The sequence below is a fragment of the Protobothrops mucrosquamatus genome, unplaced genomic scaffold, assembly GCF_001527695.2.
Source record: "Protobothrops mucrosquamatus isolate PMUCROS unplaced genomic scaffold, P.Mucros_1.0 scaffold3195, whole genome shotgun sequence".
Taxonomy (NCBI): domain Eukaryota; kingdom Metazoa; phylum Chordata; class Lepidosauria; order Squamata; family Viperidae; genus Protobothrops; species Protobothrops mucrosquamatus.
In genome coordinates this window covers 57,331-72,202 of record NW_015389193.1, presented here as the reverse complement: position 1 = coordinate 72,202, position 14,872 = coordinate 57,331, and the positions used below count along the sequence as shown (strand labels likewise).

Below are 14,872 nucleotides of genomic sequence, written 5' to 3'. Positions count from 1 at the left end.
ATGTTTGTTATCCTTTAGTCCCCAAAATCTGCCTCACTATATACAGTATTTCGAAATACAGGTAATCCTTGACTTATCATCGCAATTGTGCCCAAAATTTCTGTTGCTAAGTCAGACCCATTTTACAACCTTTCTTTTCACAGTTGTTAATTGAATCACTGCAGTTGTTAAGTTAGTGACACGGTTGTTAAGTGAATCTGACTTGTCCTTTGATTTTGCTTGTTAGAAGATCACAAAAAGTGATCACATGAACCCAGGACACTGCAACTGTCATAAATATGAGTCAGTTGCCAAGTGTCTGGATTTTAATCATGTGGCCATGGGAATGCTGCAATGGTCATAAATGTGCAAAATTGCCAAAACTCACTTTTTTCAGTGCTGTTGTAACTTCAAACGGTCACTGAAACGAACTGTTGTAAGTCGAGGACTATCTGTGGCAGAATTGTTTTTTTTTAAAAATCAGGAATTTCTTCTGCAAACTTATCTCAAGTTCTGCAGAACTACAGAAAAGTCTTAAATAAGGGAGGGTTTGAGAGGTATTGATATCAGTTTTCTATATTATAACATGGCTTATAGCTTTTTGATAACACATTTCTTCATTTTTCAGTAAAATAAATGCGTCTGGGGTTTTGGACGTTTTTATATCTCTGAAGAAGTCCTTCTCCACCAATTGCCGCCTATCGTGGATCGATCCAGAGCTGAAACTCTGCATGCTTCTTCGGCTCCATCTTGTTTCGCCATCTCCGATGTGCCGCCATTTTGTGGTGGATTATCGGCCAGTCGTGCTGCAAGTCGCTTGCCTAGCTTCTTCTTGACCAGAAAACTGGAAGGCAGATTGTGCCTCACCCCGCCTTCTCCTTGGATTTATAAATTACTTCTCCCAGTTCTTCCTTTTCCTACCTCAAAAGCTGATTTGAAAAAGTTTAAACATTTTCCAAAAACGGTTATCCAAAATGACAAGTCTGTTCCGACGGAGCAGCAGCAATGGCGGCTCAAGGAACAGCTCTTCCGCTCAAGAACTTAACAATAGCCGCCCCGCAAGGCAAGTACGGAGGCTGGAGTTTAACCAGGCGATGGAGGATTTCAAGACCATGTTCCCCAACATGGATTATGACATCATTGAATGTGTCTTGAGAGCCAATAATGGTGCAGTCGATGCCACCATCGATCAACTGCTACAGATGAATTTGGACTGCAGCGAATGTGACGAGAGCTCGGATTCCGACGACAGTATTCCTCCTGAGGTAAATTTTTCCCATGCTTGAAATACAGGGAGTTCTCAGCATACAACCATTCGTTTAGTGACCATTCAAAGTGACACTGGCATTGAAAAAAAAGTGACTTATGACCATTTTTCACACTTACAACAATTGCAGCATCCTCCATGGTCACGTGATGAAAATTTGCATGCTTGGCAACTGGCATGTATTTATGACAGTTGCAGTGTCCTGGGGTCGAGTGATCTCCTTTTGCGACCTTCTCACAAAGTCAATAGGGGAGCCAGTTTCACTTAACTACCTTGTTACTAACTTAACAACTGCAGTGATTCACTCAACAACTGTGGCAAGAAAGGTAAAATGGGGCAAGACTCACTTAACTGTCTCGCTTAGCAACAGAAATTTTGTGCTCATTTATAGTCATAAGGCGGGGATTACCTGTAGTTGCAAGTTTGGCTGTAAGTTTGAGGAAAGATTTTCAGGGTGATTTTCTTTTGTGCTAATTATATTTGCCCGTAGGGTGGTGCTTCTCCAACTAGACCCAAGTGCCTTCCATTTTAACTGCTTCAGATAACCAAGATAGGGAGATTAAAATAATGGTCAGGACAGTACCTAACTCTTCCCAAAATTATTTTACCACCAAACCCCAAGAATGTCCTCCAGTCTCCCTTTGGTAATGATGGATCCCAAATTTGTAGCAAGTATAAGGTTGCCACAATGTGAGGAAGTGATTAAATTGTCCTTGGGTTAAAAGTGATTAAATTGTCCCTTTATGCTGTCCTTAAGTTATTATACTACTGTCTATTATTATTCTTTCTAATCTTTGTTTTCTTTTGATTTAATTCTTATGTTCACTGTTAGAGTCACAATTATTGTTGGTCTAGTGGTTAAGGCACCAGGCTTTGTTCCAGACAATAAGTGTTTTAGTAACTGAGTCACCATTTTTTTTTAAATTTTTTATTAATTTTTTCAAATGAACATATGAACAAATAATACAAATATGGTGCATTTCATTAGAAAAACAAACACATAAAAAGCCTACTCATTAGGTATTCAGAAATAATCGGTGGTCCCCCCCTTGCATCCACACTCCCTCAACCTTCCTACCTACTTCCCTCTTCCTTCCTCCCCCTCTTGACCACGACTTCTCCTCTTTCCTCCTTTCAACTGAGTCACCATTTAAACAATGGCAAAAGGCAATATCTGAACTTGGGTGGCAGGTGAAAAACCACGAGTTAAATGTCAGGTTTTACAGGAAAGAGGAGGATTGGGTTTACCTGATTTGCATCTATATTTTACAGCTTGCTGTTTGTTTTTCAAGAGAAGGCTTTTGAAGTTAATGGAGATGACCTGGGATCTGAGTGGCAACACAGGTGTTTGTGTGGATGGAATATGGGTCTTGGTACACTCTGAGCTTGGTTGTTTTCCTGCAGACATTTCATTACTAAACCAGGTAACATCACCAGTCCTCAGAGAACACCAAGGACCCCACAGTTCAACTCTGAGCTACAAATATTATCAATGAAGGAGAAATACAAATATTATCTTCTATAGAATATGGAATAGATACAAATCCAGGTTGTGCCCCAAAACACCTTTGGGGCTCTCAGCACATGAAGAAGTGCAGTCCAGTTTGTCTGCTGCTTTTCATTTCTCTGTTCTAGTTGGCTACTCTGCATTGTGGCAGGGATGTCAGCTATCCTCTTGTCACCCGACATTCATTTTCCATGTGAAACAGTGGGCTTTTTTTTTCCTTTTAAACAAAATCCCAAAAATAATGAAACAGTGAAATATATCTTTTTTTCAGTTTCATTTTCAAAAATTGAAAGAAGAGGGGAAAGGTTAAAGGATGGACTCCCCCTTTTTTTAAGCCACTGAAATTGACAAAAGAGAAATTAACAAAAATCTTGCCACTTTCTCCTTCTAGTTCAAATGACAGGAAGAATGGAAAAAATCCTTCTTCCTCCTCCCTCCATCCCTCCCTATCTTCCTTCCTTCCTTCCTTCCAACAGTGACTTCGCCGATTAAGGCTGTGATCAAGGTAGTCTAGACAGAACCTCAGGCCATCAATGTGGCCAAAGCAGAGGGAGGGATTGAAATCCAGAACCAAATTTCTTAAGCCAGCTTCATTTCCAGACAATTTATGTCCAGAGGTCCCGAAGCTTAAAGCTGTAGGATCTGAAAAGGCCCTACTCAACAGACTTCTGGTAGAAGACACGATGACATCATGAAATGGTCAGTTCATCTCCTTGTTCCCTTGTGGACTATGGTGTAGGCCAGGGGTAGGCAACCTCGGCTCTTTTATGACTCACGGACTTCAACTGACTCGGGAATTCTGGGAGTTGAAGTCCATGAGTCATAAAAGAGCCGAGGTTGACTACCCCTCGTTTAGGCTTTTAAGATTGCTTCCTTGCTTATGGAACTTGGTTTTTAGGCATTCCTGGATCATGAACAAGGATAATTCCTTCCTCCCTTCTGCTCTGCAAGATGGCAAAGACAAGCCAAAAAAAGAAAGAAAAGGCAGAGAAAAGGGGTGGGTGGGACACAGAAGCAACTGTGGCACGATGGAGGGCATTCGCACATGCAGCTTGGCATCACTCCTGGGTTGGCGCTACCCCCATATTCTCACAGTACCATCTTCTTTGGACAGCTGAACCAATTTATTTTGGCTCTAGCAGCAACCGCAAGAGGAATAAAAAAACCCACTGTGTTTTTTATTTCTTCCCTAATCCCACCACCTTGGCTGTCCTTCTTCCTTGCTGAAAGATTGCATGGCATGTCTTCCTTGGTAGCTAATGGTTTTATCTTAATCTGCCACAAAACCCTTGCAACCCAAGTTGAGAACAACAACAACAGCTTTCTGATCACTACTACTACCACATTCATGTCAGGAGCACCGAAGCGCTTCCAGGTTGAAAGGATTGAACGGTGACATCACGGTTGCCCAGGGACGCCCAGGTGGGTCTCCTTTCATGTCCCCGTTAAGTCGCTCACCAAAGTGGTACCCATCTATCTACTCGCGATCAACCACTTTCGAACTGCTGGGTTGGCAGGAGCTGGAGTGTGTGACGGGAGCTCACCCTGCCCCTTGACAGCAACCGGGTCTCAAACGCGAACCTGCTGATCATCAGCCCAGTGTCCTAACCACCTGAGCCACCACATTCCATTCTGATCACTGATTACTGATTTTTGCATTTGTCAACCCTCCTGGATAATCAGACATAAAATACAACCAGATGAGCTAACTCTACTTTATTGTAGGAATACATTAACAGATTCTTGCAAGTCTGAGGGTACGAACTTCCCGCTACCGGTTTTAATGGTCTGATCAATTAAAAGGAGGGTCCTTCTAAGTTCCTTTCTCTGACCGTTGAGCAACTGAGGGCTCCCCCTTCTCTTCTCTGATTCTTCCCTAGTTAGGATCTTTTTCCTTGTTCCCCAGGGTCGGGGTAGGCAGCCTTGGCTCTTTTATGACTCGTGGACTTCAACTCCCAGAATTCCTGAGCCAGCCATTCTGAGGAGAAATGGAGAGGTTTCCATGCTGAGCCATGCTGGCTCAGGAATTCTGGGAGTTGAAGTCCACGGGTCATAAAAGAGCCAAGGTTCCCTGCCCAAGGCCATCCCCATATACTGTTACACAGTGGTGAGATTCAAATATGTGAACAACTGGTTCTCTGTTTGGATGGCGCTTCTGGAAGTCTGTTCTGGGCCTGGGCAGCAAAAAATTAGCTACCGGAATTGGTGCGAACTGGTTGAATCCCACCACTGGTGTTACAGCATTCCCCCTTTAGCCAGCTGAAGGGAGGGGGATTAGGATCAGAATGGAAACAGGAAGAAGTTACAGATATCTTGGGAAGGTTTGTGTAGATTGCTGGTGGCTGTGTGGAAGTGCAATAAGCTATTGGCTTCTCTAATGCAATATTTCTCAGCCTCAGCAACAGAATTCTGGGAGTTGTAGTCTACCCATCTTAAAGTTGCCGAGGCTGAGAAAGACTGCCCTAGTGAGAAAACAGCTCTGACTAAAGCAGAGTGTGCCCAATGCTTGGGAAAAGAGACAGCTGCAAGTAAGTTTGGGGTTGTGCAGCACACTGTCAACTACTTACGGGTGTGAAAATCTCCCAGCAAGATGATAGCAGATGTCTTGCCTGCCAAAACACAGGCTGGAGCCCAGCACTTCTTTATAGCTCCTGGGTGTGGGGGCTGATTGGGAGCTAGCAAGGTAGCTCAAGGACAAAATGTTGGCCCTTTGCCTAAATTTTTCAGGCCTGTGTATGTGGTAAACCTCAAGGTGAACAGTGCTTTCCTTGTCAAGCATTAGGGCTTCATAATTTTGGTATTTTCAGTACTGTAAAAGCAGGCATAAGAAGGGAGATTTAAATATCTGTCAGATCGGGATACAGGTTGTCTTCAGTTTAGTGTTACTCTAATCTGATTAGATTTTGCGTTGCAAGAATTAAGTTCCCTTTGCAGAAGTTCTTTGCAGGAAATGTTAACAATTTTTTTTTTTAAATGGGACAGAAGAACAATTGTTTCATGTCTGCCTGCAGATTCATCTGATGAACCGCACTGAAATGTCAATAAAATCATATCAAATTTAATTTTCATGCTAGCTTGTTTTGGAATGTGGCCCCAGCATGTCTCATAAAAAGTCAAACGTGACCCACAACCTGCACCCTGTTTATTGCACAAGCTTGCTAGCTTTTGAAGGAGGATCAGCACTCTGTCATGGAATTGTGGATTACAAGGGCATAATTACAAGCTCCACTTTCTGTTTTGCAAAATCCCAGTCTCACTGGAATTTCTAAATCTTTCTCAGAGCTGATACAGGTAGTTCTTGACTTACAGCCATTTGTTTAGTGACCGTTTGAAGTTACAATGGCACTGAAAAAAAGTGACTTATGACTGTTTTTCACACTTAACGACCATTGCAGCATTCCCATAATCATGTGATCAAAATTCAGGTGCTTGGCAACTGGTTCATATTTATGATGGTTGCAGTGTCCTAGGGTCATGTGATCTCCTTTTGCAACCTTCTGACAAGCAAAGTCAATGGGGAAGCCAGATTCACCTAACAACCATGTTACTCACTTAAAAATGGCAGTGATTCACTTAACAACTGTGGCAAGAAAGAATGTAAAATGGGACAAAACTCACTTAACAACTGTGTCACTTAACAACATAAATTTGGGGCCCAATTGTGGTTGTCAGTTAAGGACTACGCATAGTTCTCTTTTGCAATACCCATCCTCCTAATTCTCTAACTCTTGGCAACATGAAGATGTCTGGACTTCAGTACCCAGAATTCCCCAGCCAGCCTTGCTCTTCAAGTTGCCAAGGTTGAATATCAGTGCTCTGGGTCTCCCATATACTTCTCCCTCTGTGCTAATCGTCTCCAGCAGACATCCCAATAAGTTGAAGATACAGGTACTCCTCAACTTACAATTATAATTGAGCCTGCAATTCTGGTCATAAATTGTGCCAGTTGTAACGTGAATCGCCATGTGACTGCACCCAATTTTACGGCCTTTCACACAGCAGTTGTTAAGCAAACCCATTTTCACTATTGGGCAGATTTTGCCGGAAATCAGGAATAAATACCAGTTTGTGGCAAAAATGTCCTAAATCGCAGTCACGTGACTACAAAGATGCTGCAGATGGCCATAAATACAAGCCGGTTGCCAAGCATGCAAAATGCAATCCTGTGACTATGCACGGGGTGGGGTGGGGTGTTGGCACTTCGAAACTTATCATAAGTAGCTCTGGGAAGGTCTGATGTAACTTCAAATGGTAAGCAATTGGTCATAAGTTGAGGACTACCTGTATTCGTAACAAGCAAAAGGACTCTAATGAACGCATATCTTTTTCTCATTTGGTTTAGATTCTGGAACGGACTTTGGAACCAGACAGTTCAGATGAGGAGCCCCCTCCAGTTTATTCTCCTCCTTCCTATGATATGCATGTATATGACCGAAAATACGTGCAGACTCCTCCAGTACCACCACCCAGGTATGTAGACATTAAGATTCAGAATCACAGAGCTGGCGGTCCAGCAAGCTCACCTCAAGATAAGAAATCCAGCGGTAAAACATTGCCAGCAGATGTTTTCCCAGCCTTTGTGGATAGGACTTTAGTGAGGGAGATACCACAACTGCTTGAATTGGAAGTGTGGTCATCTGTGGTTCTCCAGATGTTTGATGAACAACAGCTTCAGCCAGCATGGACAAAGCAGAGGAAAGCTGGGAGTCATAGTTCAGTTCCATCTGGTAGACCAGAGATTCTCCTGCTTTTGTCTCAGACCCAGTGTTTATTACGGTTGGAATTTGCAGATGTGTGTGGACTTCAGATCCCAGAATTCCATAGTCAACATGGCCATTGATGAGAATTTGGGATTTGAAGTCTACACACCTGGAAGTTGCCAAGGGAAGTGGAATTATATTATTGTAATTTGCTTTTCCCCCCCCCTCCAAGCAGAACTGATATCCAAAATTCCATCGGTTCACAAGCACAAAGACGATACAGGGACTGGAACCCACCATTATTAGGGAATCTTCCGGATGACTTTCTCCGTATCCTACCACAGCAAATGGACATGGTGCAGGTAGGAAGTAGAAAACTTTCCTAGTTAGAGTGGGTAACACGATGCCTAGGGGTGCAGTTGGGCTGTAACATCCAATTGTAATCTGCCACAGGTCTGCAGCAGGTGTGATCACTTTTCTTTTTTCTTTTTACACACAATCTCTCTCTAGAGTACCCAAAACTGTCAGCAAAGCACACAGAATCCTGGGAACCAAAGGGCTCAAGGCTCATTGGATCAGGAGAAGAAATGGAAGCAGTACTTGGAAGACGAACGGATTGCCCTGTTCCTCCAGAATGAAGAATTCATGAAGGAGCTTCAGAGAAACCGAGATTTTCTCCTGGCTCTTGAAAGAGGTAATCGGCTTTTCAGGAATCGAAGTATAAAAAATAATCACCCTTTCCTCTCCAACCAGCGTGTGACCGTCTTGGTTTTGTAAATGTGACCCTGACAAAGATGTTAGGGCATGTTGGTAGGCTGGCAAATTCCCAAGGTTATTTTTCCCCCCCACTGAGTTTTGTGTACAGATAGTTTTCGAGTTACGACCGTAATGGAACCTGCCTTTAGGGTCATAAGCTGTGATGGTTGTAAAGTGTCACACAACCGACCTGATTTTAGAAACTTTTTTGTGGTAGTCATTACATAAGCACTGCAGTTGTTAAGTAAACCAATGGTTTGATATGGGGCCAAAAGTGGGAATTAACTTTTCAACAAAACCATCATAAAATGCTGTCGCATGAACGTGGGATGCTACAAACAGCTGTAAATGTGGCCTGGCTACTGAATACCCACATGACTATGTGTGTGTGTGGGGGGGGTATCTGACCATTGGAACTTGAAATCTGGGTCATAAGTAGCCCCCAGGTGGGTCCTTTATAACTTTGAATGGTCACTAAGTGATAGGTCAAGGAGTAACTATTTTATGGATATTGTAGTTCTGCTGTTTTCCTGCTGTGTTGTAGTTAAACTCTTGATCACGTTGCTGTACTGTTAACTGCATGGTGTCCTTTATCTAGAAATTTAGCTCGGCAATTTCCTGTAAAACATTTGTTTTTCTGTACTGTCCTTTAGATCGGTTAAAGTATGAATCAAAGAAATCCAAACTGAACAGCACTGCCCTGAGTTCAGATCCCACTTTGTCCTCAGTATTATCAGGTAAGAGTGTTAGGCTGTATGCATCTCTGTTGACAAGGTTACTGTGGCTAGATGTTGGTTGGAATGCCCCTATGACATCTGGGCATGGGCGGGACTTCAATTGCAACACTCTGTCTGCCATCTTGTAGATTTTGATATTGTCAAAATATTGTCCCCTAGGAATGCTATTGGGCAGACGTTTGAACTATTCTTTTCCACTGCTGGAAAGCCTAAAAGGGTCCATTTGCATTTCACAGAAGTCACGTTAAATCTAAAAATGGTTCCAGCATTAAGTCTGGCTCGGCTCTTTTAGTGGTAATCTTCTCTGGAAGTCACTCAAGTCATTTGTATATAGATTCACTTTAAAAAATAGATTAAAAGCAAAACTATCAAAATTCTATTCAACTAATAAACAGAAGAACACCAGCATGCAGGTAATCTAACCGCAGAATTAATAATTTTGAATTATGATCGTAACAAGAAAAAAAACAAGGAAAGTGTGTGGGGGGAGGATTGTTCTAACCAATATTTTTCCAAGTTGACAGCTTTAAGATGGGGGACTTCAACTCCCAGAATTCCTCATCTAGAATTATCCACCCAGAATTCTGGTAGTTGAAGTGCATGCATCTTAAAGTTGCCAAGGCTAAAAAACACTAAATAAACAGAACAACTCCAATTGAATTATATTGTACAAAAATCTTCTTCCTTGCCTGAAAACAAAAACCACAAGTTTATTTTGAGGTATTCTCTACTGAACATTAAAGAAAATACATAAACAAGCCTAGAAATAGGCAAGGATGGATAAAAAATAAAATTCAATGAATGAACAAGGGATTCAGAAATGTCATGGAGATTATAATTTTCTTGTACAATACAGCTAGTTGTAATTAAATACAGTTCAAATATTGACAGATATATTTATCAGTCATCCATTGCTGTAAATCAGATACAGATTTTTCCTTCCAGGGCTGAATCATAATGTTGAGTAAACTGCCAACGAATTCTGTAAAGTAAATTAAACTTTTCTTAAAAAGTCTGCTTTCTCAGAATTGAGTTGATCCACAGCAATAATATATTGAGAGGCCCAGTTTACTGTAAACCAGAGGTACTTGCTCTGTGTACACTGTGTTGTCCTACAATGCAAACTTCTAATGAGTAGTTCATCAAAATTATATTTTATCACCCAATGTTTTTCATACAGCTGTTGCATTGTTCCGCGCACATGTACTGAAATCTTAAGATTGCAACAATTGTCAGAATTTCAGTGAAGCCAATAGTTACTTGAAAACTGAGCCCCAAAGGAATTGAATTCTAAAGTTTCTTATTCCAGACTAGCGTTTCTCAACCTAGGGGACTTTAAGATGGGTGGACCTCAACTCCCAGAATTTCCCCAACCAGCCATTTGAGGACCATCTATACCAGTGATGGCAAACCTTTTAGAGACTGAGTGCCCAAACTGCAACCCAAAACCCACTTATGCATCGTCGGGTGCCGGGTGGGTGTGGCCCATTGGGTGGGTGTGGCCCATTGGGTGGGTGTGGCTGCGGTGGTAACAGCAGACTGGGTGGAACTAAAAAGTTCAATCAATCAATTCCAACTTTGCAAGATCTTTTTTTTTCCCGTGAGAAGTTGAAATTGATTGAACCTCTTTTTTTTTGTACATGGCGGCGGAGGCCTAAAGCGAAAAGGTTTTATAAAACCCAGCTGAAGGCCTAGGACTGGAGCGACAGCGCGTGTGCCCACAGAGAGGGCTCTGAGTGCCGCCTCTGGCATCCGTGCCATAAGTTCGCCACCACTGTACTAAATTTCTCTCTTTCCCCCCCCAATATCATGGTGCAACATACTAAAAAATCTGTTTTGGAGCAGAAAGTACCGTATATAAAAAATTCCTACTTAGTACGGAACAAATATCTGTGTTGGTCAGTAATGAATGACTTGCATTAAGGTTAATCATACCTTAACATTTATCTCTAAAAAAAATATCTATAGCCAGTTGCCACTTCATCTCGTAAGAAGTGCCTATAATAAGTTGATCTCACGATAAATGCTTTGATTGTCCTTGTATCAAGGCAACGATTTAATCAAGTCCCTGTTGATACAAAAATACCCTGTCATTTCCTGTTCCATCTGCTTCGTAAAATCTTCCTTTCAGCAAAGATTTTTTTTAAGGAGCCCTTCAAAATATCTTTGGTTTTTTTTTTCCAAATGGAAAATATTTCATAAGACTACGAGCTGAAACCGTAACACGTTTTTACATCGTGCTGGTTTTGATTTCAAATGTCAGAATGAAATATCAGGAAATTACCTAACCAAAAGCAAGTGCTATGTACAGATTAAAGGAAAATATTGCTATGTTAGAAGGGATTACTAACATACTGAATATCCATTAAATTAAAGTCATATTTGGGATTTTGCAAGGTATTACAAATCACAGGGATTTTCTACGCTATGCGTTTAAGCTGCTCCACTCCAGTGCTTTAATCAAGTGGAAATGAAACCATCTTAAGACATTTCTTTCTGGATTTCATCTCTTTCCTCCCCTTTGGCAGTCTGAATGTCACTTTCTCTCAAAAGAAGCACTGTCAACAATTGGGGCCAAATTTTCTCTTGCCAAAACAAGGTGATTATTAAATGAGTTGTCCCAAAAGTGCTTTTTCATGAGGCAACTGGAGTTTCTTTTTTCTCTTTGAAGACGTTTCACTTCTCATCCAAGAAGCTTCTTCAGCTCTGACTGAAGAAACAGTCATAAGTCACTTTTTGCAATGCCATTGTAACTTTGAACAGTCACTAAATCAACGGTTGTAAGTCGAGGACTACCTATAAGCGTAATAGCAATATGTAAGGAGAAAAAAATATCAATACTCTTCTTTCAACAGGAATTTAAATAGGTAAGAACTTTTAGCTCCCGCATGACATAAATTAATTTTTGAGTGTTATAAAAATTTCAAAGCCTGGTAAAATATTGAAAGGTCCCCTCAAGGAATATCCTTTACAGCACTGAATATCTTTCTAAGTTGCTGGACTGCCTTAATACCATCTGGGAAGCATGATCAGTATTTTTTATTTCCACATTCAGTTGTTCAAACTGATTAGGTGTTTTTCAAAGATTTTATTCCTGGTGGCACATTTTAAGGAAGTTCACGTCTGAGGCTTCCTAAAGGAAAATAATTTTTTTGCCCCCAATAGAAGGTAAAGGTAATAGATAAGGATGCAAGCAATAAATTCACAAAGAGAGAAGCAACCTAGAACTAAGGAGAAGCTTCCTGACAATTAGAACAATTAACCAGTGGAACAACCTGCCTCCAGAAGCGGTGAATGCGCCAACACTGGAAGTTTTTAAGAAGAAACTGGACAGCCATTTGTCCGAAATGGTATAGGGTTTCCTGCCTGAGCAGGAGGTTGGACTAGATGACCTCCAAGGTCCCTTCCAACTTTATCACCATTATTATTATTATTATCTGCAGTTTAGCCTTTGCACTGGGAGCTCAGGAAGTTATTTGCTTACATCAGGGGTGTCAAACTCAATTTCACTGAGGGCCGCATCAGCATTGCGGTTGCCCTTGGGGGGCCGGGTGAGTGTGGCCAGGGTGAGTGTGGCCTACTGGGTGGGCGTGGATGGAGTGGGTGTGGCCAGCTCTACATCGTTCGCGTCAAGGGTGCCTGTGGGGGCCTGGGCAGGAGTGGGACAGATCTGAGGGTCTCTGGGAGAAGGGGGTGGGACCAGGGCAAGCGCCAAGGCATGGTCCATTTCTTCATTCCTCATAAAGGGTGACACCTCCCCACCATGCACCCAGGGGGCGGGACCAACGCAGCTGGGGCTGGTTCCTCGCTGTTTCTAGACGGCCTTGTGGAGCTAAGACTGAATGCGTTTCAGCATAGATGGCCACCACAAAATTGTACATTGGCTCCCAGCTGGCCTGGGCCAGGGCCAAGGCAGTGGGGGCCGTTCCCTCACTGTTTCCAGGATGGCTTTGCGGGCCACATGAAACCACTTCGCGGGCCGCATCCGGCCCCCGGGCCTTGTGTTTGACATGTCTGGCTTACATAATAGCTGTATGTTAAATAAGAGAAATAAAGATATGAACAGTCATTTTGTTTATTAATCACATGGCAGAAATTGAAATAGAAGAAACCGAAGAAGAATATCCTTTTTTACAGCAGCTGCTGCAAAATTCGTCGAATTCATCTGAGCCGCAAATAGCAGGATTTCCTGAGGAATTCTGGGAGCTGAAGTTCACACATCTTAAAATTGCTGAGGTTGAGAAACACTGCTCTAGAACAGTGTCCATAGAAGGCTAGGAATCCAGACGGCAACTGTGCTTTCTAGATTCCCAGCCAGAATAGCCAGGGATTGGGAAGGATGGGACTTGGAATCCAAGTTGTCCAATGAGATAGAAAGAGTGCTCAACATCTTTCTTTCGGCTTTGGCTGCTTCCAATCGATCCTAAATGTACTTTGTCTTGCCTTGCAGATGAGGTCACTCGCTCCTTAACTGCTGTGCCCAGCGGGGCTATCTCCGACGATGCCTTATTCAGGGACAAGTTAAAACACATGGGAAAATGTGAGTTATAGTATGGCATATTGCTGGATAGAAGCCAACGCTGTGAGGCATATTTCCTGCCATTGTCTCTCTATAGCAGGGGACTCCAGACTTGGCAGTCTTAAGATTTGTGCCCCAAAGATGCTTTAAAAAAGGCCACTGGACTTTCTTTTTCCTTGAAAACAAGAGGGAGTCAAGCTATTCTCCAAAGCGCCTGAAGGCAGGACAAGAAGCAATGGATGGAAACTAACCAAAGAGAGAAGCAACTTAGAACTAAGGAGAAACTTCCTGACAGTGAGAACAATTAACCGGTTGGAACAACCTGCCTTCAGAAGCGGTGAATGCTCCAACACTGGAAGTTTTTAAGAAGAGACTGGACAGCCATTTGTCCGAAATGGTATAGGGTTACCTTCCTGAGCAGGGGGTTGGACTTGATGACCTCCAAGGTCCCTTCCAACTATACTGCTCACAAAAATAAAGGGAACATTTTACCATGGAACTGAAAGGGTTTGAGTTCCCTTTATTTTTGTGAGCAGTATATTATTATTATTATTATTATTATTATTTCATTTCTCATTTAAGAAGATTCTTCAGTTCTCATTTCTCCTGGATGGGAAGCGAAACATTTTCAAGGAAAACAAAAAAAGAAGAAAGTCCAGTTGCCTTTTGAAAAAGCATCTTTGGGACAGCCAGGACCTGGATAATTGAGAATCTCCATAGACGTTTAAGACGCCCCATAGACATGCTGGCTGAGGGATTCTGGGAGTTGAAGTCCACAAGTCTTAAAGTTGCCAAGTTTGGAGACCCCTGCTCTATAGGATTGGAGGCCAGCTTTCTTGCGCCCCCAACGTGGCATCAAGCCGGCTGGAAATCCAAAGAAATTAAGTCCCAACAGTGTGGGACAGACAGGATAGCATGGTAGTGAAGGTGTGGGATTCGGAGCAAGGAAAACTTTAGTTTGTCTCCTGCTTCTACCCCACACAGGGAAAGCTCCCAGTAGGGAGGGAGGGAGGGCTGTGGGCTGGCTGTTTCTCTCAGCCCAGGGGACTATGATATGGGGAAGAGTTTGAGCCAAGAGTGGGAGAGTTTGTAGTCTCTCACAATCATGGAAGATGCTGAGACTATAGAAAGAGTACAGAGAAGAGCAACAAAGATGATTAGGGAACTGGAGGCTAAAGCATATAAGGAACGGTTGCTGGAATTGGGTCTGTCTAGTTTAACGAAGAGAAGGACGAGGGGGGACATGATAGCAGTGTTCCAATATCTCAGGGGCTGCCCCAAAGAAGAGGGAGTCAAGCTATTCTCCAAAGCGCCTGAAGGCAGGACAAGAAGCAACGGGTGGAAACTAACCAAGGAGAGAAGCAACCTAGAACTAAGGAGAAACTTCCTGACAGTTAGAACAATTAA

At 42.5% G+C, this 14,872-nt stretch overlaps 1 protein-coding gene across 1 annotated transcript in view; it reads left to right on the top strand.

Moving 5' to 3' along the window:
* The window catches only part of CUEDC1 (CUE domain containing 1), a 108,907-nt gene that overhangs the window by 83,327 nt on the left and 10,708 nt on the right, over positions 1–14,872 (top strand). Inside the window, exons 3-8 of the mRNA XM_015826584.1 lie at positions 608–1,244; positions 7,096–7,223; positions 7,689–7,815; positions 7,964–8,147; positions 8,863–8,946; positions 13,397–13,486. Of these exons, the coding sequence (XP_015682070.1) occupies positions 954–1,244; positions 7,096–7,223; positions 7,689–7,815; positions 7,964–8,147; positions 8,863–8,946; positions 13,397–13,486 (904 nt within the window). The 5' untranslated portion in view covers positions 608–953. The remainder of the gene's footprint in view (positions 1–607; positions 1,245–7,095; positions 7,224–7,688; positions 7,816–7,963; positions 8,148–8,862; positions 8,947–13,396; positions 13,487–14,872) is intronic.